The sequence below is a fragment of the Columba livia genome, chromosome 1 (genome assembly GCF_036013475.1).
Source record: "Columba livia isolate bColLiv1 breed racing homer chromosome 1, bColLiv1.pat.W.v2, whole genome shotgun sequence".
In the NCBI taxonomy this organism is placed as follows: domain Eukaryota; kingdom Metazoa; phylum Chordata; class Aves; order Columbiformes; family Columbidae; genus Columba; species Columba livia.
This window is the reverse complement of record NC_088602.1, coordinates 189,575,817-189,601,047: the sequence shown is the minus strand read 5'-3', so window position 1 is coordinate 189,601,047 and position 25,231 is coordinate 189,575,817. Positions and strand designations below refer to the sequence as shown.

General features: G+C 36.5%; 1 protein-coding gene across 9 annotated transcripts in view; it reads left to right on the top strand.

Moving 5' to 3' along the window:
• The window catches only part of GRM8 (glutamate metabotropic receptor 8), a 355,903-nt gene that overhangs the window by 148,778 nt on the left and 181,894 nt on the right, over nt 1-25,231 (top strand). For all 9 annotated transcript variants that reach the window (XM_065048889.1, XM_065048888.1, XM_065048885.1 and 6 more), the window contains 3 exons: nt 8,436-8,571; nt 9,045-9,199; nt 10,381-10,518. In XM_065048889.1, coding sequence (XP_064904961.1) covers nt 8,436-8,571; nt 9,045-9,199; nt 10,381-10,518 — 429 coding nt within the window. The remainder of the gene's footprint in view (nt 1-8,435; nt 8,572-9,044; nt 9,200-10,380; nt 10,519-25,231) is intronic.

Below are 25,231 nucleotides of genomic sequence, written 5' to 3'. Positions count from 1 at the left end.
TCCATTGGGGATTGAGACTTCAGCTAGTAGCATTCAGGGAAAGATCCCTTCAGTGGTGTGGCAGGAGAATGCTGGACCTTGGCAAAGGCATCCCATGTCTGATGGTGACACCCAGGAAACAGAAGGGAACATGTTACACTGGGCTGTTGGAACTGTATCTGTTAACATTGCACCAGGTTTAACCAAGAACTTTGAAGGGTGCAAAAATTGGTTGACTGTACTTGGAGATTAACTGGTGATTTTTATGGCTGACCCACCTCTGGAATACTTTGAAGCAACCATTTACATATAAAATTCCTGAAACAACAAACAGCTTCTCAGGCCCATTAGTACTGAGAATTTTAGAGAAATTGAGGTAAGAATAAGGGCCATTCAAGCAAATTTACTGTCAGAGAAAAGTATCTATTAGGTAACCACAGGCCAGAGTTTGAGTTCACAGTATTTCTTTGTTACAAATCAGAATAGATGTTACCTTAAAAAAAAATCTGAAAATCTTTTAGAATTTAGGTATTTATGAAATTTATTTCATACGATTTCCTAATCTAAAGAAAACAAAAAAGATAAAGAGGATCTTCCTTCCTCATCAACGATATATGTAGGATGTAGCCAGGAAACGGAAAATAGCAGTGTGTTTCTTTCTACATGTTATGCCTCTGCATGTTTTAAACATGCAAGTAGGAAGAACCATGTTTCCACAGAAGGATATATTCATGCCCACTGCAATGGTAAAAAAAGACATAGCTGTGAAAGCCTTCCAAAAGCTGACCAGTAAATGTGCTTGGAGGCCATTTCAATTATATTCTTTTGGCCACAGATTGTTTTGAAGTTTGACTGGGCATCCCATGTCCTTCATGAACTAGTTATATAGTGATTTACTGTGTAGAGGAAAATTCCTCTCTCACAACCTTTCAGAATTCAGTCTTTTCAGGCTTTTAATTTTTTTTTTTTTCTGGGTATGTGATTTTTACCCATTCATGAATTTCTCTACTATAGATGGATTTTTCTTTTAGCCTCTCACTTTCAAGCCAGTGAAAGTTGCCTTTCATTTACACAAGTAGCACTAAAAATTCAAAAGATGAAAAATGTGTTGTTTGTGGGTTGTTTTTTCAAACCTGAAAAAAAAAATCAGTAGGTTTGGTGATGGTGAGAATATCCCTCACAGTTATTTTCTGTCATATACTGGTGCTAATGTAAGCTTTAGTGGTACACTTGGAATAGTTTCTTCCAAAAAAAAAAAAAAAAAATAAAATTAAAAATAAGATAATTTTTTACTGTACAGAATGGAAATGTAAAGTAACAGATCTCTCATGATTCATGTCACCTAAGAGACAGACGCTGATGATGGAAGCCAGTAGCCAGTGGTATCATATGGAGCCAGAGCTGTTTTTTTTCTTTCTTCCTTTTCTATTTTAGAATTAACATCTGCTTTGCCCATGATGTAAGTATCTGTATGAGCACATGTGTTTGTGAAATATGCATGGCTGTATGCCTATGAACACTCACAAGGATGTAATAAAAACCGTTTTAAAAGGAATGAGTGAATTGTATTTAACAGAATGTTTTGTGTTCTTTCGTAGTTTTACAGATTGCCTTTTAATTTTTTCCCCAAAAAGGATGAATGAAAGGAAGACCAGACAAAAAAGCATTGCTAAAAGGCCTTTTCTAAAACACTGAAATAAATAGGAGAAACTTTGAGCTCTTGAAAGCTGTTAGTTTTGAGCGGAAAAGCTCATGACTGTAGCTGCTGTGTTGGTGAAAAAGCATCATTGACCTGCTTGTGTATTAAAACATCTTTGTCATTAATATTAAGGGATTTTAAGAAAAGAAAATTAAAAAAAAGACATCAATGTATGATTTCAAAATGCAGACTGTTTTTGTCTGTTAAAAGATTATAACAAAAGCTCTCACCCTCCATTATGTCTACATGTATTGGACGCTAAGTGCCACTTCCACCTATTTGGAGAAAAGTATTATTTAAATTATTTATTTTTTTTAACTTTTTTTTCTATAACCTTGCATTGAAAACTATTGCCACTGTGGGCTGAAAATTATCTTTGAAAGAGTAAGTGAAATGTTTGCTGATGTATTTGGTGAGCTTCCAAGGAAAAGACACAAGAGTTTAGGATCACAGAATCACAGAATCACAGAATGTTAGGGATTGGAAGGGACCTCGAAAGATATTTCCATAATGCAGGTAGTTAGTGACAGCAACAAAGGAGCTGCACTGGAATAAGATTTTATTTAACTAGATTTGGACGTGAGTAGTTGTGAAGGTACCATGGCATGGACTTCTGTGGGAGCAGAAGGCCCAGGTTCTCTTTTGTGTAGATGAACTACCCTGAAATCCTTATAGCTACATTAGTGACTCTATGGTTTGTTGGGGTAGTTAAATGAAGGTAGTACTAGAAAGAATGCAGGGCTGCATCCAGACCTCCCAACTACTGTACTTTGGCATTAAGGAGGCATTTACATTTTGAAGAATTATTGCTTGTGAAACTTGTAATTATATCTTCCTTGGTGTCGCTCCCTGTTGACTCATACTCCAGAAAATCATTGTCAAGGACATCTAGGGATACACAAGAGATTGGCAGCAAGTTGGTTGTGTTTCAAATACTAGCTCCTAAAAGTACTTGATTATCAACATCAGTGCAAGTCCCATGCAGTACAGTCACTTAGCTTATTTTTGTTTAACATTCGGATTTCTTAGCATTTAAATTTATCAAATAATGAACTATCTGCTTAAAAAGAGGTCTTGATGGATTTACTAAGTCACAACGTCATCCTGATTTTGTCAACAGAACTTGAGCATGAAGCATCCTGTTTTTAATATTTCCAACAATCTTCACGCTGAACAAGATTCCTGGCAATCGCAACACACTTTCAGTATAACCAGGACTCGATTTTCTAGACTTTCAATATATCCAGGGGAAGAACTGGAAGAGGAAGAGAAATGTAATTGTCTGTTTTATGTCATGTTCTCTTGGATGACGTGATACTGTCAGAAGTGTGTATCTTCCTGTCAGATAGAGGCTGTGCCTGCCTCTGACAGCACCCTGTGTGCCTCACAGGAGAGTTTCTTACCAAGGCTTCTTCTGAGTCTCTGACATCTGTTCCCCTACTTGGAATAAGAACTTCTCTGCCATCACATATTTCTGTAATGTTTTTGGAAACTTTCCACAAGCCTGCATTAAAATTTTCTTGGCCTACTAACCAGTCACATATAATTCATCTCAAAAAAAGAAAATGTATACTTGAAAGCAGCTGAGAAAGTCCTGCCAGGTAGGACTGGGTTCTAGATGTGCTCTGGCTATTTGTCTTGAGCTTTTTCAGGAACAATGTGATTTGTGATGAAGTTGCCATTAAATAATTGACTTGTAAGGACGTATACTGAGTCAGGTGAGGTAAGCCTCCTTATCCTAAGAAGTAGATAGTTTGATCACTTCCCATTTTACAATGGTAGGGCTAAGTATATACATCAGAAGGTAAAACAATTTAGAGGGTAAAATGGTTGTGAGTAGTATGGTTGTGGTCCTGACACTGAACGTACTTGAACTGAAAACAGCAGCTTTTTTTTTTTTTTTTTTTTTATATATGAAGACAGTGCCTGTTCTTGTGTGCCCTACTTAATTGGTCCATAATGTAGTGCTGGATCCTAGCTGGGGTAGGAGAGAATATGTCCATTGTATTTCTATTTACATTTAGCTTCATCTTCCAGTCTTTGCGTCAGGAAATTAATTTGCTAGTTTAAGTTTTCTACCAAGTCTGCTTGCTATTTTCCAAATAAACATTCAGCATCATTTCTTCTGACACCCACCTCCACATACTTGAGTATTTAATGGTTTGCAATTAGCATGCCATCTTGTGACTTCAGAACCCATGAGAGCTAAAGTGAATATTTATCATTATAAAATCAAAATAAGTTTAACCACCAAAATTATGTACGTACTACATTTCCTGCTTGTTTTATTTTTTTCTTTGGTAGAATTATTATCGTAAGAGCACAAAAAGAAAGGAAAAAGCTCATTGTTCCAGCATACTGACAATATCTTACAAATCTACAATTTTTTTTTTGTTTGGTGATAATCTGTTTCCTGCAAGCAATGTTATACAGTGCCACTGTAAGCAAGCCAAGACCAGCATGGAACAACTAATTTAAGATGCGATTTTTATCACAATGAAGAAAACAACTCAAAAACATATTATTGTATATCAGGGTTGGCCGTATCCCAGTTTTAAAAGCACATGAGTTACCAGATGCGGTTACATGTTGTGGAGCAGCTGGACTGAGTCCTTGATCATGAGTAGGGTGGCACCTGCCATGAACCTGATTTCCAGCTTCCATCTCTGCTCTTCTATTTTTTGTCCCCTGGCTCCAGGTGCTGCATATCACACCTGATAGCTGTTAGACAGAAGACAAATGGATACTTATCATCACTGACACTGGGTAGTTCATATTAACTGTTTTATTCCTCTAATCAAGCTCTGGGATGACTGGGTACAACCTTAGTTTTACAAGGCTGAGAACAGAAAAAAGAGGCTTAGTAGAGTTTGGTGCTAAGAATTTTTTTTTTTTTTCCCTAAGAGTAGGTGAAGAACTACTTTCCATCAGTGCCATCTTGATGTCTTTAAAACGTGTGACAGATGTGAACCCTGAATTTAATCTCCTATGTCATATATGAATTACGGAATGGGTACAATTGGAGTGTGTACAATTACTGGTATCTGTTCCTAGTTGATCTACCTGAAATGAGTCTGCCTGTCTGACTCCCTTCTTGGTCTCAGCAACAGCTTTTAGTGCAGCCCCCTCTGAAGCGCACTCATAAGTCCCTTAATTGACTGCATTCGAACACAACATTGCCTTTTCAGTAAGAAGCTAGTTAGCTCTCATTTCCTCATACAAATGTTCGACTAAACATCATCTCAACCAAGGGAAATTTAAACAAACTTATTTTTTTCTGTACCTCTGCAGACAATGAAAGATAACAAACACTTTAGAAACCAGTAACAGGGACAAGAAATCATCATGCCAGATCAGTCAGAAATGCTGACAGGGTGAAACATGTAGATACTATCAGTTTTTATGATTCACAGCCATGAATTCTCCAGGGGCATTATGTTTCTGAACCATCTGCCCTTTGGCACCTCTGCAGCAAATGGTAAATCCATTGGTATCACATATGAGATATCTATTCTCAAACCCTATTTCTTTTTGGTTTGGGGAAATCTCTCTTTTGTTCACACTTCATAAGATTGTCCTAACTACTGACATTAAAACGTGTCATTTTAGAACCTCCACTAGCTATTTTTGAGGAATAATTATTCCTTATTAAGTTTGCCAGCCTCTAAGAATCCTTTTCCTAGACACTCATCTCTCTCTGTGTCTGGGCACTTAGCCCAGCCTGTAGATTTCAAAGACAGCAGGGTGCCGAGAGGTTAGACACTGTAATGTTTTAAGTACCTTTGTGGATCTAGCATTTCACCATTAGCCGAAAATTGATACTCTGTTATTTGTTTGAGCAACAGCTGTATAAACTGTATATATAGATAAGGATGTACAGAAAATGTTTTCTTTGTTGGAGACAGCTTACACAATTCATTATAAATGTAGCAACAAGGCTACAGTACATTTTATTTTGTTCCTATTAGTACTTAACACATTCCTCAACGTAGAGATGCTAAGATGCAGAGCAGCATCATGATTGAACTTACTGCTGCAATGATGGAATGCTGTTTCTTCAACACCATTTTGACTGAAAATAGCTTTTCTAGATACTGCACTTTTTCATTGCTTGATATCTATTCCACACAGATTGTTGATGGCTGTATAAAGTGTATTATATGAACATATCTTGTAATATTTGCATTTGACTTTAATGTGGAAAGAATGTTTTTTTCCTAAGGGCCATTGCATGAGTAGAAATAGTTGAAAAATGTACTCTTCAAATTTATGAGGGAAAAAATTATTCCTTTAAGTAATTTTTTAGGATCTATTTTAATTTTTGTGCCTGAGTGACTTTGAGGACAGTTGAGAGCATGGCATTGTTTTTCAGTTTTTCCTTTTTAATGGTGAACTGCTGTTAAATTTACAGGATGTTTGCTAAATATTTCTCTTATATTTCAGACCTGTTACTTGAGAAAGAGGTTGCAGTAAAGAGCTTTTTGAGTGTCTATCGCAATAGCCTAGTACTGGTTTAGGAAATTGGCTAAAGTTTTTCATGATATGGCATCCATCTTTTCCTTGACAAAGATACCTGGGGAATATAAGGGTCACTTATTACCTGGGCTCGTCTGAGGTTATTGGCATATTAGCTGTCCATCATGGGGACCCAGGCTGTTCATAAAAATGTGAATAAATATGTTGCAAGAGAAAGGCACTATATTCTACTTTGAAACAGATAAGAATAAATTATTTAAATTATATCTTTACACTATTTATAGATGGTAAAAAATGTGTACAAACAATTTTTGTTAGAAATGGCAGATATTCTGATTTGCAAATAATATTTTTTTTCATGTAAGGCAGAGAATAATTCAGAATGAATATATATGGTAGTATGTATCTCTCAATCTAATAAAATAGTAATGTAACTACTCAATAAATTGATGCTTAGCTGAAAAAGGTGATATATTTGCCTGTGACTAAAAGTTGTTATTTTTAAACTCTCAGTTGATAATTCCATGCTTCATTTATTCCATGTCTAAACTTGATTCCAACTTAGGATCTGCCTGTGCAAAGAACTATTGAGGTCAATGAGATTCTGCAGAGGCAGAACAAAATCCAATAATGAATTCCCAGAATTTTCTAAATATTACATTTAAATAAAAGAAAATTTAAAAAGCTCAATAAATATTTTGCTTGTTTGTTTTCCTTAAAGATTAAACACATTCAGCTTAAGAAAGCCAACACAAGAGATCTGTTACTTCTTCATATAGCTCAATATTCTAAGCTGCATCTGGTTGGAACCTTGTTTTTGTCCAAATCCTATCACTGACAGTGTGTATCAACTTAATTTGTGAAATTCTTTGCAAAAATACAAGGGTGACAAGACTGTTGAGAAAGTTGGAATGCCTCTCCATATACAACATAACCATCTAACTGTGACTTCAGTTCTCTAATTATCTTTAATATATAGATTTATATATGCCCCAAATGATCTTATGTATCAGGAAATAAATACTAGCTTTCAGAAAAATAGAACAGTTCTTTTATGACACATTCTTATTCTTACACTGAAGGCAATCTTCAGTGCAGAAATATTAATATGGAGATGCTGAGATGCAAAAATTACCATTTGCTTTGCCTTTGTCTAGTAACATGTCACTTTTTATTAGAAATAAATTTTTCTCATTTTCTTAATTTTCAGGTTTTATTAATGATTAGATTCTCTGCAAGAGGCTCTTATTTTGGGAATAATAACAGGCAATATCAAATATTGGTGGGAGTCAGATGTACTAATGCAAATCAGGGAACAGTTTTAAAGAAAATAATTAAAATAAATAAGTCAGCAAACAATCACAGAATGATTATCTATGGCATAGGAAGTTGATGCCAATCTGGACTCAGTGCTTCATGAAACAGGCTCAAGAATTTCTCTCCTCATCTGCTCAGACATTGATAAGAGTGTCATAACTGGGAAGTAGAAATTCCCTTACACTAGTGTATGAAAGCCATTGGAAATCACCGAGTTTCTGTACAAATTTGTGCCTTTTTGGAGGACAGGTAAAACGTAAAGATTTCAGTTGACATTTTCCTCCTTCTGTCAGCAAGAGATATAAATATCATCTCTGAGTTTGCATTCATTTGCTGATTAGTAATTTAGAATATTCAATGGCAACCTGAAACCTCTTAAATAATTAAGACAACTTAATTAAGAATGTCATAATAACAATTAGAAGTGATCTGCATGTATTTGTTCATAAGATAATATTTCAGGTTTACTACTTTATCTTGTAACCCCAGCATTTATTGTTTACCTTATACTCTCTGATGAAAAAGCAGAGATGTACGATAGTAACTGATGCTGGAGAGCCACATTATGAACATAAAATAGCTGTTAAATTGTGGCTCCCTGGTTAAATGCAGTCCTGTGGCAAGGCTGGGTTCTCAGCTGCCACAGGTTGAGGTAAGTTTGTGGAACTTAGTCCAGCTGAGCCAGAGTACAGTGCTTGATGGTCTTGCTCAGGATGTTGGTTTAGTTTTTATATCAAAATGAAGTAACAGGTAACTGAGTTGAAGTCTTCAATGCAACATTAAGTGTGTAGGTTTGTACAGCACATGCTTCAAAATACATAAATTAACTTTTGGCTGTGCTGTCTTATCACAGATTAACATCTTGTTTTCTTTGACTGCCTGGATTACCTGAACTGTACATATTTATCATGTAAAAATTATTATTTCTTTTTTCCTACTCAATTTTTTTTTTTTTTTTCCTCAGGAGGTGTTTGCATTGCTCAGTCACTCAAAATTCCTCGGGAACCAAGACCAGGAGAGTTTGAAAAGATCATCAAGCGCTTGTTGGAAACTCCAAATGCTCGTGCAGTGATCATGTTTGCAAATGAAGATGATATAAGGTACCTGTTTCCCAATTTTGTGTGTTAAAGACATTCCCTCTTCACAGAGCTGATCAATTGGCTGGTATAGAATAGAGTAACACAGGAGTTTTCAGATTCAGTCCCATGTAAAAATTACTGGAAATCTGGTGATGAGAATTTGAGCTGCAATTATATAGTATACTGGTCCTTTATTCAGTGGAGATCTAACCTGTTTCTAAGAGCACAGCTCCAATAGATTGTTATTTGGTGAATGAAAATGAAGAAACCAGTAAGAATGCTAGAAAAATATGGCTAAAGAGGAAAAAAAAATAACTTGTAAAGTACTGGAGTTCAAGACAGCTGTTGGTGAATAAGTTTTAGACTGTGAAAACTGTTGATTGATCGGTTAGTGTGACCTGTATTTATCTAGACTTACGCATAGCTAGAATTAATGTTGGAAATTCTTAAGCTCTTTGTAAATGCAGTTTGGTTAATTTGTTGTTTATTTGCAGGCGAATACTGGAAGCAGCCAAAAAAGCTAATCAATCTGGACATTTCCTCTGGATCGGCTCAGATAGTTGGGGGTCAAAAATTTCACCAGTTCAGCAGCAGGAGGAGATTGCAGAAGGAGCAGTAACTATTCTGCCCAAAAGAACATCAATAGATGGTAGGAATGCACGTGGCATAAACCCCTCATTTTGTGACAATGTCAAGAACCCTAGCTCTCTTAAAAAATTTAACTAAACAACAAAACATATAGTCCTTGATTACACGGAAATTAGGGAAAACTTTCCAACTAAGAGACTTGAGTTGGTCTGAACCAATATTCATTTAATATCTCTGTTGAAATGAGAATATGCTAAATCTGCAGTTAGGCAATCCTATAACTGCCTAATAACTAGAGCATGTGTGTTGGAGAACAACTTAACCATAGCCGGATGGCTCTTTGAGACAAAACCAGAGAGTATTAGATGGGTAATAATGAGTCAGCTCATTCTCCTGGGAAGAGAACAATCTAGGCTCTGCTTTCCTCTCATAAATTTACTTTAAGAAGGCAGTGTATTAGCAAAGTTTCTGCCTTGTTAGATGAAGTGGAAGTTGTTGGTTTGGATCACTGTATTCCCAGGAGAGTACTGGACACAGTAACATCTCTTACTGTCTGAGTAAGTTCTCTAAACTGGTAAACAGTTAGGAAAACTGGGCACTACTGATGCTATTTGGTGAATTTAGCCACATGGAAACATTTGTAAAGAGCTTAATCTGGATGGTATGTGTTAGTCATGATTTCGTTATGGCTGCTGGGTTGCAGGACAAAGGCTGGTGTAGAATCTGTTGAGGTTTGAACAGGAATCTTTAGTTTCTCAACTAGAGTTATTAAACATACAAACAGAGTCAGAAGTTTGGGTGTTCTGGAAGCCCTCTGGTTCAACAGAGATGTACCTGATGATTTTAGGTGGCCTTGAAATGAAATTTATTTGGGTCACAGTCTTTGACTAAGTAGTGATTATATTTTGTCTAATTTCTTGTAGATATCCCATTATTTATTTAGATCATCAGTGTATTAAAAATTAAGCTGTTTTCCTAACAGAATTCTGCTGGAGCTTTAGAAACTCTTTAATTTATATAGGTATTTAAAAAAACATCTTGTTCTGCAGTAAATATGGGATAATAACAAATAGAGTATTTTTTTAATCCTTATCTCCTACTGCACTCATAAAATATTATAGTAGTTTGCACCTAAAGCTTTTTCTCATTCTGATATTTAAACAAAATCTCTTCTTGTCTTTAAATGAGTATTTTTATGCTGTATTATATTTTAATGGTTTTTTTAACTTTTCTCAAATGTAGGATTTGATAGATATTTTCGGAGTCGAACACTTGCTAACAATAGAAGAAATGTATGGTTTGCAGAATTTTGGGAGGAGAACTTTGGATGCAAGTTAGGATCACATGGAAAAAGAAACAGCAATATCAAGAAATGCACAGGTAACTGTGAAAGTAAAACATTATTTGTAAGTTGTTTATTGGAGTGCAGGAAAGAAATTGCTTTATTTTCCTCACTCTTCTGGCTCCTTTCAATTTTCCAATACAAATTATTGTGTTGTAAGAAAAGTGAGATATTTTTTCTCAAACATGAAGGAAAAATTAAGGGGCAATGTTTGAGAAAGTTATTAGTTAATTTGCACAAATCCAATGATGGTGCAGATTTTATTAAAGACCTGTGGCTATGGTTCAATTCCATTTATGTTTTCAATGACCTTCTCTCTCACCCCATCTATAGCTGTCAATATGATTTCTTTTAGTGGACAGGCACATCACAGTGATTCTTATATTGTTATCCCTGAAGTATATAGAGAAAATTAAATTTCTGTTTAAACTATTGAGGTCTTGATGATAGGTCAAGTCATGAACTCCTTATTTAGTTTAAAAACTGTGTTTGAAGATGGAGTAAAAATGTCGGATCAATATGTCCTTATTACTTGTCCAGGATTCTATATCGTACTATAAAGCTGAAAGTCTCTGTGAAGTTTGAGCAAAAACTCTGTGTAACTGGCATGAGTGTTATCACAGCTGCTTGTTCAGGCATCATACCCAGACACGATTGTCACAACAGCTAATATAGCTGTTGCATCCGTAGCTCTGAGTTTCATGTCGCCTATGAGTTGTTGCTACGAGATGCTGACTTTTTGCTGTTCCTTGCAGGGTTTACTCCAAGTTACCTTTAGTCTCTGTGACTATAGCAGACTGTGTTACTTTTTGAATAGAGAGTTTCTGCCTAATGTCAGAGCTCCCAGTGTGATTTGCTTAATTACCATCACCATCCCAGTGGTACTGGTGGTGATCACCATCTCTGTGACTAGTGGCAGTAGTAATACTCGATTTTCTGTATATATAAGTCATCCATGTACTTTGTTTTCCCTGGCAGTGTTTTCTGTCACCAAATAATATTTTTGCACATGCAGCATGAATATTTTTGTTCTCCTGCTTTACCAGGATTTCTGTCTGCCTGGTGACACTTGTGCAGCCTTTGTTACGGAGGTGCCCTTCCAAACTTTCTGCTAACTAAAGCTGCAGACATGCTGTGCATTGTTATTCCTGCACTTCCTGAACCATCAGATTTATTGTATGTGTACTGTGCCATTGATTCAAAGACTTACTGCACTGGGCTTTGTAATGTACAGATATATCTCACACAGAAATATGAGAGCCATGTGTGCACTCTCTCCTTTCAACAACAATACCTTGTCTTCTACATTTTGCCACATACTCCACAAAAAAAAAAAAAAAAAAAAAAAGAAAAAAAAAAAAGAAAAGAAGAAAAAGAGGTGATATTCAGTTCCTCACTGAACTAAATAATAGCTCAGTGCTCTAATCCTTTCCTCCTTGGTCTTGATTCATATAACAGTAAGTTATGTTACCCGTGTCTGGGAACGGATTATTTTGTTTTTACTCTTTTAAGTGAAAAATAGATGCTTTTTTTTGAGTTCTTCAGGTGGAATGAGTGGTGTATATGCCGCAGTTTGGGAAGCTCTAAATGTTACCACAGATGGTTGTATGACTTGTCTCAGCCTCATCACATCTGTCAAATTGAATTACCAAGTGAAAAGTAGTGTATAAAATGCATAGGCTGTATCTTGATAGATTCAAAGTAATTTGTGATTTGAAATGGTTATCCATCTATTTCATGAAACAAAACTATGATATGCTCTCTGTGCCTGAAAACAGAAATAAAACATATTTTCTGCACCCAGAAAGTAAACACAGTAGCAAGGGATGAGAATAAAATGTATGTGGTCTCTTATGAAGGTTGCACATGCATTTTCACATGTGGAGGAAAATCTATGAATTCTTCTGAAAGAAAGGGTATTTACAAAGGAAAGTACCTTTGACTAAAACAGCTTTTCCATGGCTTAACACCGTGGAAAAGACTTTTGGACAGCATAGAATCATAGAATGTCCTGAGTTGGAAGAGACCCACAAGGATCATTGAGTCCGAGTCCTGTGCCTGCATATGACAACCCCAAAATCCACACCATGTGCCTGATAGCATTGTCCAATGACATCTTGAATACTGTCAGGCTTGGGGCCATGACTACTTCCTTGGGGAGCCTGTTCCAGAGGATTCATCATGATCCCTATGCTTAACTAACTCAAATGTAAGGGACTGGATGATGAAAATAACCAGAACGTGGTCCTTTTGAGTAAACTGAATCAAGAGATGAAGGTGGAAATTCAATATAAACCTCCTGTGATTTAAGGAGAAATTCCAGCTGGAGAATGGGGGAATGACCTCCCAGTCTAGACCTAGAGAATCACAAATGACATCTTGACCTACTCTAGTTCAGTTATCATGGCCTCCTGTGCACAGAAGAGAGGTAGCAATGAAATCCTAGCAGGTTCTTCATACCACAGCCCTGAAAGTGCACAAGTCAGTATACTGTGATCTTCTGTGTCTTCTGATGGTCAAAGAGAAGAATATCCCACCCACGATTTTATCTTTCCCTTCAAAATCCAAAGACTTTATTTCATCATCAAGTCTACTCTGAAATAATGGTGGTAGATGAAAACAATGAATGAACCCTTGAATTTCAATAAAGTTACAGGAGCTGTTAGATATAATTGTCTATAGCTTTAATATTAAAGTGTTTGATCCTTGGCCTGTCCCAGTTGAGTTTTCTCAGAAAGTTTACATGTACTTTCTCAGTTGTAAATTTAAGCTCAGTTCTAAAAAGGAATGTATTCCCAGCTCTAGTTCAGGACTTGAAGACTGAACTTAAACCCACCACTTATCCTAACTTCCCCATATTATACCTGAGCACTACATATAACAAAATGCTCTCTTTTGCTCATCAGCCCATTTGTATATCATGTCAATAGCCAGTGACAGACAGAAAGAAATCCAAAATCCTGAAGTACAGCTGTAATCTGAAAATCTCCCTCTCCAAAGATATTAAAAGACAAATTGATAGAAACAGAGTTTTCTCAGGCATGAGATGTGTTTTGTTAGGCATTCCCGTTTATCTTAGTTGTGAGATACTTCAATCTTTTTCTCATACTATATTTGTAATTCACGACAACAACAAAATTGATATCCTTCATTTCCATTTAGTTATCTGTTCATAGCTTTACATTTTTACTACCTGTGGTTGGGATGCTACCAATCTAATCCAATTTCTAACTTCTTTTTTTCCTATGAAGATACTAGAAAATGCTTCATAGCAAAAAATGTTTTTCTTTTTATTCCTTTCCACGTAAAATCAACAGTCTTTTTAGCAGTGAAAGGCCTGAGAGGTATTTCTTCTCCTTGTTCAAGGTTAAGAATTACAAAAAAAGGCATATGCTTTCTTACTTCCCATTCTTTACATTACTGATTATTATAGTCTAGTGTTGCAATGGTTTAAATAGTTTATTTCAAGAAAACTACTGTTTTAAAGTACTGTATATTTGTGGTTGCTGTTGCTTCTTATTCTTAAAAGAAATCGTGCTTTGGAGATACATAAAATAATAAGGTTCTTTTGAGTTTGCCAGAATGTTAGCTTTTTGATTTTTGCCAGTTTATAGAAAGCAATGATTCACCTAACCTTTGAAAAAGTAATTGCTTTGCCACTATTGATTTGCAACTAGGTCTATGTGTTTCTGGTCTGAATGTGAGCGTACATTGATCAAATCATCAAGATGAGAACAGTTCACTGAAAAATATTAGAGACTTTTTGTTCCAACTTGTCTGGAATTAAAAAAAAACACAACAATTGGGCCATTACCTTAGTAAACATAAAACAATAATTCAGTTACTACCCTTAAACTTTTTTAATTGGGGAAGGGGAAAGGCATTGTTAGAGAAAACATGTTTGTGTTACAAAAACAAAACAGAAAATAGTGGAGCATGACAAGGACAGAACTGTCTGTACAGGTTTTAAGAAGCCTCACTTTACATATATTAATTCACAGTGCAGGTTTTCTATGTTCAATAAAAGGATCTTTAATGAGACATGAATCTTTCAGGGATCGTCAATAGCCTTTTTTAGCACTAGAATCTCTTTGTGGGAATAAGAAGTGAGGATATGTGAAGCTTTTCGCTCATTCATGTGTCACAGCAGAAAAATGTCAAGACAGAGACAGCATTCATCCTTTGATTACCTACATTCTTCAACAAGAAGGGCTTGCAGCATGGTTGCAGGAGATGGCAGAGACAGTATGCCTCTTCTCTACTTCAAATTTGACATCCTGGAGAATTTTCCCATACCTCCAGCTTCCCACCTGGGTCAGTTGGTGAGCCCAGTTTTTGGTAACTGAAGGTTTAGCACTACTTAGAAACATTGTGGACTGACTAGATTTATTCCTGGTGTTGTGTTGTTAACTGTAGCTCCTGGTTGTTGACCTATTAGTTGTCAGATCTACCTTAAGGTAGGTTTCACAACCTTGTGTTTCTTAAGAAACGTACAAAAGTATGAAAACAAATATTTGAAAATTAAACAAAGATATCCCAGAGTACACTTTTAACAATCGCATTGATTTGTGGGGCTGACAATCTGCACCATCACTTTCAGAAGACCGTAACACAGTGATAGAAAAAAAAATAGCATTGATAATGAGGAGTTCAGAGACAAGGGTAAGAATTAAATGAAATGTGCTCAGATTTGCTTCCATTAACCTCACAGAATGTTAATATTTGATTTCATTCTAATAAAAAATTCTGAAGAAGTCCTCTTTATGTATATATATACATACACATGTAGATATTTTTTTGGGTTTGCATGCATAAGCAGAGAGAAATCTAACATGAAGTAAGGTTGCTTCCTGTATCATGTTTTAATGGGTACAATGGTAGTCTTAAATTCAAATCTGACATAAGAAGATACAATTCCACTGAGATTTGTTCTGGATTTTCTCCATAGCATCCCTTCAAGGCATGCATTTATCAGAGTACTTAGAGTCTTTGAACAGCAAAATGTGGCCCTTAATAAAACCTCAACAAAAACTTTAATCAAAAAAGCTCCTTCATGTACATCCCAACAGAAGTAGTCTCTTCCCCTGTTTTGTATGGTTAGCATTTTAACTACTCTGTAAACCTAATCAGCCTTTAACTGCCTATAATGACTGACTGCACTGCTAAAAATAAAGATGGAAGAGTTTCCAAAAGCATATAGGGACCTATGTAAATTAGTCTAATTTCAATTTTCTCTATCAAACAGAACTATTTATTTGACTGAAAAAAAATGCAGTGCAGTGTAACAGACATGATGCACATCTAAGAACTTTACAAATACATTATTTGTTTTGAATAACCTGTTTGAAAATACAATCACACCTAAAAATATTAATAGAAAGTAGATTTACTCATCTGTATATGCAGTCACATTCTGAAAAATTTATAGAACAAATTGAAAAGTTCTATAGTAGAATATGAATCTTGCATGGGTACAGTACATTGCTATTTAGTTTGAGGAATAGTTCAAGTACCACAAACACTCCTAAAATATTTTTATTTCTTGATGACACAGAATCACAGAATCGACTGGGTTGGAAAAGACCTCAGAGATCATCAAGTCCAACCCTTGGTCCAAGTTCAGTCCATTTACTAGATGATGGCACTAAGTGCCATGTCCAGTCTCAGTTTAAAAACCTTCAGGCACGGTGAGTCCACCACTTCCCTGGGCAGCCATTCCAATGCCAACACCTACATAAAGTTTAAAAAAAATCAGCATAGGTGTGGTTAAGATGTATGGTGAGTTGTAACACAATTCTCAAAAGACGATAAGGCTGGGAAGGGACTGCTTATGAGCACAAAGAGCTTCATGCTCTCCCTCTTAGTGTGACTTGTGTGTTGTGACCAATATGTTTAAGTGTAAGAGGCAGAAGGAGAAATTATTATTCTTTCTCTTCTTGATTCCCATTTAAAAAGCAGCTTATAAAAATGTAGAAAGATTTTTTACTTTTTATTTATATTTATAAAATATCTACTGCTGTTTTGTGTAACTACAGTAATTCTTTGTAAAAATCATAGTAGTCAGATTTGCAGCATGATAAGCAGGAGACAAGTTGACTGTTGAATCTTTGCTGCCCAGCACACCAACTGGACAGAAAAGACTTTGAGGACTATTTGCCATAGTCCGAGCTATTTCTTACTCTGTTTTAGGCATTATCTCAGAAGTATGAAAATTGTATGTTACAGGTAGCTGCACTGCAGTGGTCCCATGCTGCCTCTAAGGCAGCATTAAATCAAACTGCACCATGTGTCATTAAATAATACATGAAGATAGAGAGCATTTACTTTTGGTTTTAGAACAATAGATCATGTCCCAGGTGGCATCAAGATCTCTTTCAATAACTTAAATTAGTTTTATTTTCTTTATTGTTGTATACCATAGACCATAAATTCAAAATTTTTGCAGATTTTTTTCTGGTTCTCAATTTCAGAATCCTGGGTAGTCAATTCCAAAGAAAAAAGTTGATGTCTGAGAATGGTGAGTGACATTCTGCCAAAATTAACAAGACTGAAATATGGACTTTCTCATGCTATACATCAGGTCAGAATATGTAGACCAAATTCTCTCCTGATGTTGGCAGGCATGAACCTGTTGTCTCTGTGCTTTCAGTGTCTGACAGACTGACAAGCAATAGAAGACCATAGCTTAAGGTATATTTGATCAAAATATACACATTCAGTTATCTTACAAAGGGCCAGTTTTAGCTTTTATTCCAGAAACTACAGAACATTCATGTTGAATAGTATTTCACTCCAGCAACTGCTAATGTACATAAATATTACTCAATATGTCTGAGAGCTGTCAAATCAGGGGACCTAACGTGAACTGTCCATTCACTGACTAGATTTCTTCATTTCACTTGCTGTCATCCATTTTGTTATTTCACCAGTTGTTTTTAAATCTCTTATATATAATATATATAATGGAATATCACTTCTCAATCATATTGTCGAAGCTTTGAGTCACTTAAAAGACCTATCATCTAAAAAGCTTCTTATTCTAATATGAATAAATTGTTGATATTCTCCATAAAGTTTGGTATTTTTCTATATTTTTTTGTTCACAAATATGAATTCAAGTCTGTATTCTATCAGGAAATTTATCAATTTTAGATTTATAATGTTTTACGAAGTCACGTGCCATATTCCACTGTGCAATCATTTAAATAGAGCTTCTTGCCACGTTAGATTTGATATACTTGCTGCAAGTTGAAATATTTTTAATATCTATATCTGTGTGCACACCTGTGGATGAGTTTTCTAGTAAATTATGAATCTAGAAGTTCTTATTCCAGCTCAGAGCCCCTGCAAGAATGGCATATCCTAGTGAGTGAATTGTTGTTTTAAGTACAACTTTTTTTGTGAACTCTGGAACTGCACCTTCTCAAATGTAGCCTCAGAAAACATGTAACCAATATTACTTGTGATATAACTTGCATGCCATACATATAAGAATGTCATCTTTACACAATCCTGGTTCCTGGGAGACAACAGTAAATTACTCTATCATTTCTATTTCCAGCCCAACCACTTTGGGCAGATGCTAGTAGAACAGGAAAGTCTATAGTCAAAGTGTTGCATGCTGTTCTTCATCAATTTGCTCTTCTGGTCTGCCACAAACTGACCTTTCCTGTGAACAGGAAGACGTGTTCTGTATAAGCCTGGGTCCTAGATATCCTTCTTGAAGTAGAAAAGGTATTTGTTGTTTTCCCTTCTGAGCAAGTTCTTGTAATCCTGCCTTGTGTGAGAACTGAAAGAGCTGTTTTAGTTTTGTATATACATAATCTCTGCCATCATTCAAGCATTTCAGGTTGCAGTGCTTAAACATTTTATAAGTGTGCATATTTGGTGTGGATACTTGCTACCTGACTGGATACTTCATTAGAATACAAATAATACAATAAAAAATAGTTTAAGTCTTCAAAAAGGACCATTACCTACATAGTTCTACTCTGCTGGAGGCTGTCCTGAGGAGCCCTGTACCCCTGAGACCCCGGATGAAGCCAGGTCAATGCTTTAGTCGATGAGGACTGGGTTAGGGAGCAATTAAATAGTATGGACATCCATAAATCCATGGGTCCAGATGGGATGCATCCATGGGTGCTGAGGGAGCTGGCTGAAGTCATTGCTAGACTGCTCTCCATCATCTTTGCCAAGTCTTGGGAAACGGGAGGGGTGCCCGAGGATTGGAGGAAAGCAAATGTCACTCCAATCTGCAAAAAGGGCAAGAAGGAGGACCCGGGTAATTATAGACTGGTCAGCCTCACCTCTGTCCCTGGGAAAGTAATGGAACAGCTTATCCTTGGTGCCATCTCAAGGCATATCAAGGATAAGAGGGTTATTAGGGGAAGTCAGCATAGCTTTACCAAGGGTAAGTCATGCTTGACCAACCTCATAGCCTTTTATGAGAATGTAACAAGGTGGATGGATGATGGCAGAGCAGTGGATGTGGTCTACCTTGACTTCGGTAAAGCCTTTGACAGTCTCCCACAGCATCCTCACAGATAAGTTGAGGAGGTGTGGTCTAGACAATAGAGTAGTGAGGTGGGTTGCAAACTGGTTTAAGAAGCCAGAGAGTGGTAGTCAATGGTGCGGAGTCTGGTTGGAGGCCAGTATCTAGTGGAGTGCCTCAGGGGTCAGTACTGGGGCCAATATTATTCAATATATTCATTAATGATTTGGACAGGGAATAGAGTGTACTATCAGCAAGTTTGCTGATGACACTAAGCTGGGAGGAGTGGCTGACACGCCAGAAGGCTGTGCCGCCATCCAGCGGGACCTGGACAGGCTGGAGAGTTGGGCGGGGAATAACCTAATGAAATTTAACAAGGGAAAGTGTAGAGTCCTGCATCTGGGCAGGAACAACCCCAGGTTCCAGTATAGGTTGGGAAATTACATATTAGAGAGCAGTGTAGGGGAAAGGGACCTGGGGGTCCTGGTGGACAACAGGATGACCATGAGCCAGCACTGTGCCCTTGTGGCCAGGAGGGCCAATGGCAACCTTGGGTGTATTAGAAGGGGGGTGGTTAGCAGATTGAGAGAGGTCCTCCTTCCCCTCTACTCCACCCTGGTGAGACCCCATCTAGAATATTGTGTCCAGTTCTGGGCCTCTCAGTTCAAGAAGGGCAGGAAACTGCTGGAGAGGGTCCAGTGTAGGGCAACAAAGATGATTAAGGGAGTGGAGCACCTCCCTTATGAAGAAAGGCTGAGGGAGCTGGGTCTCTTTAGTTTGGAGAAGAGGAGACCGAGGGGTGACCTTATTAATGTTTATAAATATATAAAGGGTGAGTGCCATGAGGATGGAGCCAGACTCTTCTCGGTGGCAAACAATGATAGGACAAGTGGTAATGGGATCAAGCTGGAACACAAGAGGTTCCACTTAAATTTGAGAAAAAACTTCTTCTCAGTGAGGGTGACAGAGCACTGGAACAGGCTGCCCAGGGGGGTTGTGGAGTCTCCTTCCCTGGAGACGTTCAAAACCCGCCTGGAAATGTTCCTGTGCGACCTCACCTAGGCGTTCCTGTTCCAGCAGGGGGATTGGACTCGATGATCTTTTGAGGTCCCTTCCAATCCCAAACATACTGTGATACTGTGATAGTTTTCAGTGTCCTTGGGTGTGGTCAGACAGACTGATCTACTCTTTGTAACCACATAGGAGCTAACTCATCGTTCAGACCTCTTGACCTCTGTCTAACTACTCTAATACTGTTCTGTGAACTAATCTGGTTAAGAACTTTGGAGGTGAAATTTCATTACCTAGATCAGCAGCAGGCATACCAATTTTTTTGAAAATGTTCTTCCATATTCGCAAGTAGTACATGGTGGGGGATACCAGTCAAGCAGAGAAAAAGTGGCTTTCATGAGCTACTGTCTTCCCCAGGCAGCCCAGGTGTCCTGAGATCATGTCTGTTATCAAACAGTGCACCTCTGCAGAATGCAGCAGTCGATGAGCATCTGAGATCCTCACTGTAGTCATTTGAAGAAATTTTACTTCAGTTTAGTAGGTTCCTTTGTGTTGGAGGGCCATAGCTGTATTCTCAGCACTAATACTACAGTTTGGTTTCCTCTGAAAGGTGCTTGGACTGTGTGGAGACAGACAGCTTTACCATGTGAAGGTTGAGGAAGTCAGGAAAATGTTTCAAAAGCACATTTCTTACCCAAATATAACATGACTGTAGCTGCACTCGAGGGATTGAGTAAGTAGAGCCGAAGAAAGGTGGACCACCCTCATTTAGTGTTTCCAGAGTCTATATAGTGAGGAAAAGTGACTGCTTATGACGCTGATCCCTCTGAGTAAGTCAGAAGGATATAGAGCCTTCTGTGTGCTCAGTTCCTGTGAACAAGCACGGTTTGACTGCACTTGGCCTTTGTTTGTGGAAGACTGTTAACTACAAACAAATTTTGCATTATTCCACTGATTAGCTATTCTGAAAGGAAAAAGTGTATTTAATACACAGCTCAATATATATAAAGTATTTTTAATGCTATTGGAGTATGCAATGATTTAAGACATATATTTTAGTTTACCAGTATGTAGTTTCTCGGTAGATGAAAAAATAAAAGTTGCTTGTTGTCCTGTTTTATAACTGCATAAAAATGTCATCTCATACTGGAATACAGGGTGACTTACCTTATAAACTGTTGATACAGAACTTCCCACAAAATAGCCTTTTCTCTGTTAATATTTGATGTACAGGATATCAACAAGTTTAAAAAAAATGTAAGTACAAGGGAAAATGACATGATAAAACAAAGGAAAGGATTTAGTCTTTCTGTTGTGATCTTTCTACTGATTAATTCTGTTTGTTATTAGAAAAAAATCAACTTATTCTGATGTTAGATACCACCAATACCTCAAGTAAATCTATGTTCTTAATAATTATATTAATTTTATAATATAATTCGTATAAGTAAAACAAGTTGTTTCACAATTTCATGAAGCAGCAATGAAAATACTTGGTGTGGACTGCTTATAGATCATAAATATTTTTAATGTATTGAATAATTATTCACCTGCGAAACGCTCCCAATTTATAAGTAATTGCTCACCTTTTGTGGAAGCGAGTTCAGATTGGTCATCTGTAAACAGATGTAGATGCTTTTTAATCTAGTGAGTAGAACTTTATTACAGGAATAGACCCAGCAAAATCAATGGGGCATACATAATGGTCTGTAGTATAAATCAGTGTAGAAAAGGAGGTCAGATTTTAGCTTTTAATGGATAAGTGTATCCATTAAATGTACCAATTATAGTTAAATATTTCCAGAATATTATTTGTATCCAATATTCGAGACAGGTGCTTTTGTATGGAGGGTTCTTATGAAAGGTCAGGTACAAGCACAAGCGTCCCCAATTTGTGTTAGAATCTGTGTACAGAGGATAAGAGATATATTTGTGATATTGAACTTACACTAGTTTAACTGCATGACTGGGTATGATAATTTTGACCCAAATTTTAGCTCTGCACTAGTGCATGTTCAGGGTTTGCAGGATTGCCCTTGGGAGGAGCTCATGAGATGGGATTTATTTAATTCTTTAACTTCTGGCAGGCCACCTCCACATGCCTTAGTAAGCTTCTTAGACTGATATTACTTACTCTGTGAGGTTGCCCATCTCTCTTTATGGACTGCAAATAGACCTAGGTGACTAATTTGGATGAGATACCTCACTTTCAGATTGCTCAAGTCAACTAAAATGAATCCCATTCCATGGTTGTATGGATCACCACCTTCTCAACAAAACAATCTGCCTTCCCAATTCATATAAGATCCTGGTGAGAACTGTAATATTTGCTTAAGTTAATTATGACTGTATAACTTAGATGTTTAGAGGTAATTTAGCATCCTTACAGGTACTTTCACAGGTAGAAACAAAAGGGAAGGTAATACATGGCAGTCCTCTGTACCTAGGTTATCAGCAAATAATTCTCAGATCTGAATACATGACTTTATTTATTGATAATACCACAGATTTTCAGGATGCAGTATACTGTTGAATTACACAAAATATTTTAAAGAGACTTGTATACAAAGGTTTATATTTCAGGTTTATATTTAGGCTTTGTTTAAAAAATAAATATTTAATTATTCTGGTCAAAATCCTTTCTTTTATTCTGTCGTGAGATAATCCAAGAAGACAGACAAATTAAGGCTTTAAAATCTTTGATGAAACTACATAATGCACATGATCTGTCACTGAAGCAAAAGAAGCTGGTATTGTGATCTCACATGCTACATACACTGTGGAACATAAGTTATTTTCAATTTGTTACAGTGATATTGTAGAATAAAGTGTGCTTCTATTAATGGGATCTTCAGCTGCATCGGTAAACAATGGGTGATTAATGCTGTGGAGTTTTTCCACAGTATTTTCAGCAATTAGTGAAGTTTTGGTAGCCAAGTATCATCTTGGTTGATTTGTTAGTGCCTTAGATAAAATTCAAGATAGTGAAATGATAGGTCCATGCATTACATACATTCCACCTGAGTGCATGAAATAATGAGATCCAAATGCCTTCAAAAGCTCTCCAGGTGGTGTTCTGAGGCCATGGTCCCCCACGCTATTCAGGTTCTCCTTACTTTACATCTGTTCCCTACTTTTCCATGTGCTCCAGTATGAACTATTTGGTCCAGAGATTGCATTTTTTAGATATTTTTAAAGTGTTTTCCTGTCCTTTCAAGCAAAAAGAAGAAAAATGAGATGGCATTTGCACATGTCATAGACCTATTCAGAGGAGTGCAGTGGATTTTAACTGCCACATAAGCACTGTTTGACTTAGAAAATAAGGGTGTTTTTTCACTCTCAGTGTTCAGCTCTGACTGTTGGTAGACTTTTTGCTGAGCCATACCCTTGAAGGAGCAGTTCTTTAGAAACTCACAGATAGATCAGTTCTCTCATCTTAAAATGAAAAAGTCATTTCCAGAAGCTCTTCAAGGTAACATTTTAAATTGTCTCTTCCTGTGACTTTCGAAACTACAGCAAACAAGAAGCAGATAAATTTTATTCCTTTTAAATTTTAAAAATGAGCCTGAGAGTCTAAAAGTGGCAGTTTCAGGAACATTCTAAAGTGTTGGCTTGGAGAGTGATAGAATAAATTCCACAATCCATTGAACCTTCCTGGAAGTTACATTACATATAAAATCTGAAAATATAAAAAGCAGTCCATGTGTATGGATTGCTGGAATAATAGATTTTTCTTTTATTTTTATTTTTTTTTGGACAGAAATGTTAGCATCTAACAAAAAGCTACAGTAGAGAAAGGCAATTTGCAAAATTGAATAATATGATTATGAAACAAAAAGGCTGTCATGTGTTCTGCATCCTACTTAAAAGTATTTAACATTCCTCAAATTCTAGATAAAAACTATCCAGAAATCCAAAAATTAGCCATTGACTTTATAATAAGTAATTCCAAATAAATAATAAATGTAAGATTACAAATGTCTTTCACAGAATTTTGGAAGAGAAAAGGAGGTTAATTTTTTTTGTATGAATTGCTATTTTTTTACTGACAGATAGAGGAAACACATTCAGGGATTTAATTCCTGGAACTCATTGCTTTTATTTATTAATTAGACTGAATATACATAATTATAACTTTTTTTTTTTTTTTTTCAAAATTAGGGTAGAAATTTAATTGGAAAAATCTTGCTCATGAACTTTTGATACTTCTCCACTTGCTCATGAATTTTTCATACCTCTCCACTGGATTTTAGCTGAAATTTGTAGTTGCAGCAGTATTTTAAAATGGAGAGAGGAAAAAAAGTTGAATCAATTTGCTGTATTAGATTGTACAAGTCTTCGTGTCAGATAACAGAACTGGATGTGTGTATGCAAGGGTCTTTTACATTTGCAGTTGCTGAGTCCAGTGGGATAGTGTGGAATGTCAAGATTGGTACCTGGCAGCATTGAGGAAAAAGGGCAAATGAACCTGTACATTACACTGCAGCTTCTGCACTTCTTTTCAGCAGAACTAACTATGGCCTGGATATCAGCTTTCATGGTAACTTTCCCAGCACTCTCTATGAAACATTATTCCTTCACACTGCCTCTGACTGACCCACATCTTTGCAAGATGCGGTATGAGACTTTTAGGTCTGCGGTAAGATTTGTGTTTCATTTTGGATGAGTATTAAGGTCACTTTCTATTTTATCTGAGCTGTTTTCACTAATTCCTCTATGAAATTGTTTTTCATGTAATTTATGATGATAATGAAGAAAACAGGGTTAGGAACACGAGACCAAAGATTTTACAACTAAGTTGAACAGAAGTAAAACACAAATGATATATAATGGCCAAATCTTCAATGCTGTCCCTGAATGCTGCTTTATTGACATGAAGAGGTATGAGAGGATATGCCCCCTCACACCTGAATGAGAGTAATATCTTGTTTTTTTTGTGTGTGTGGAAATCACAGAGAGGTCAGTAATCAAAGACTGAGTAGGGTAAGAAAAGCTTTAAAGGAATCATCAGAAGGGAATCTACATTGCTTTTCACATTGCTTTTCACTTCAGAAGAGAAGAGTTTTAGATCTTAAAAGTAGGATGAAAATAAGTAGAGCTTTATAGACAGGTTTCACAGAACCTTGAAATAGAGACAAGAAGTTTGAATAACCTATGAAAAACGGAACCAACCAAGAATTTGGCCTCAGCTATACTAAATTTTAAAATTCTTTACAATTGATGAAGGCAAATTGTATGTGGGAGGGAAC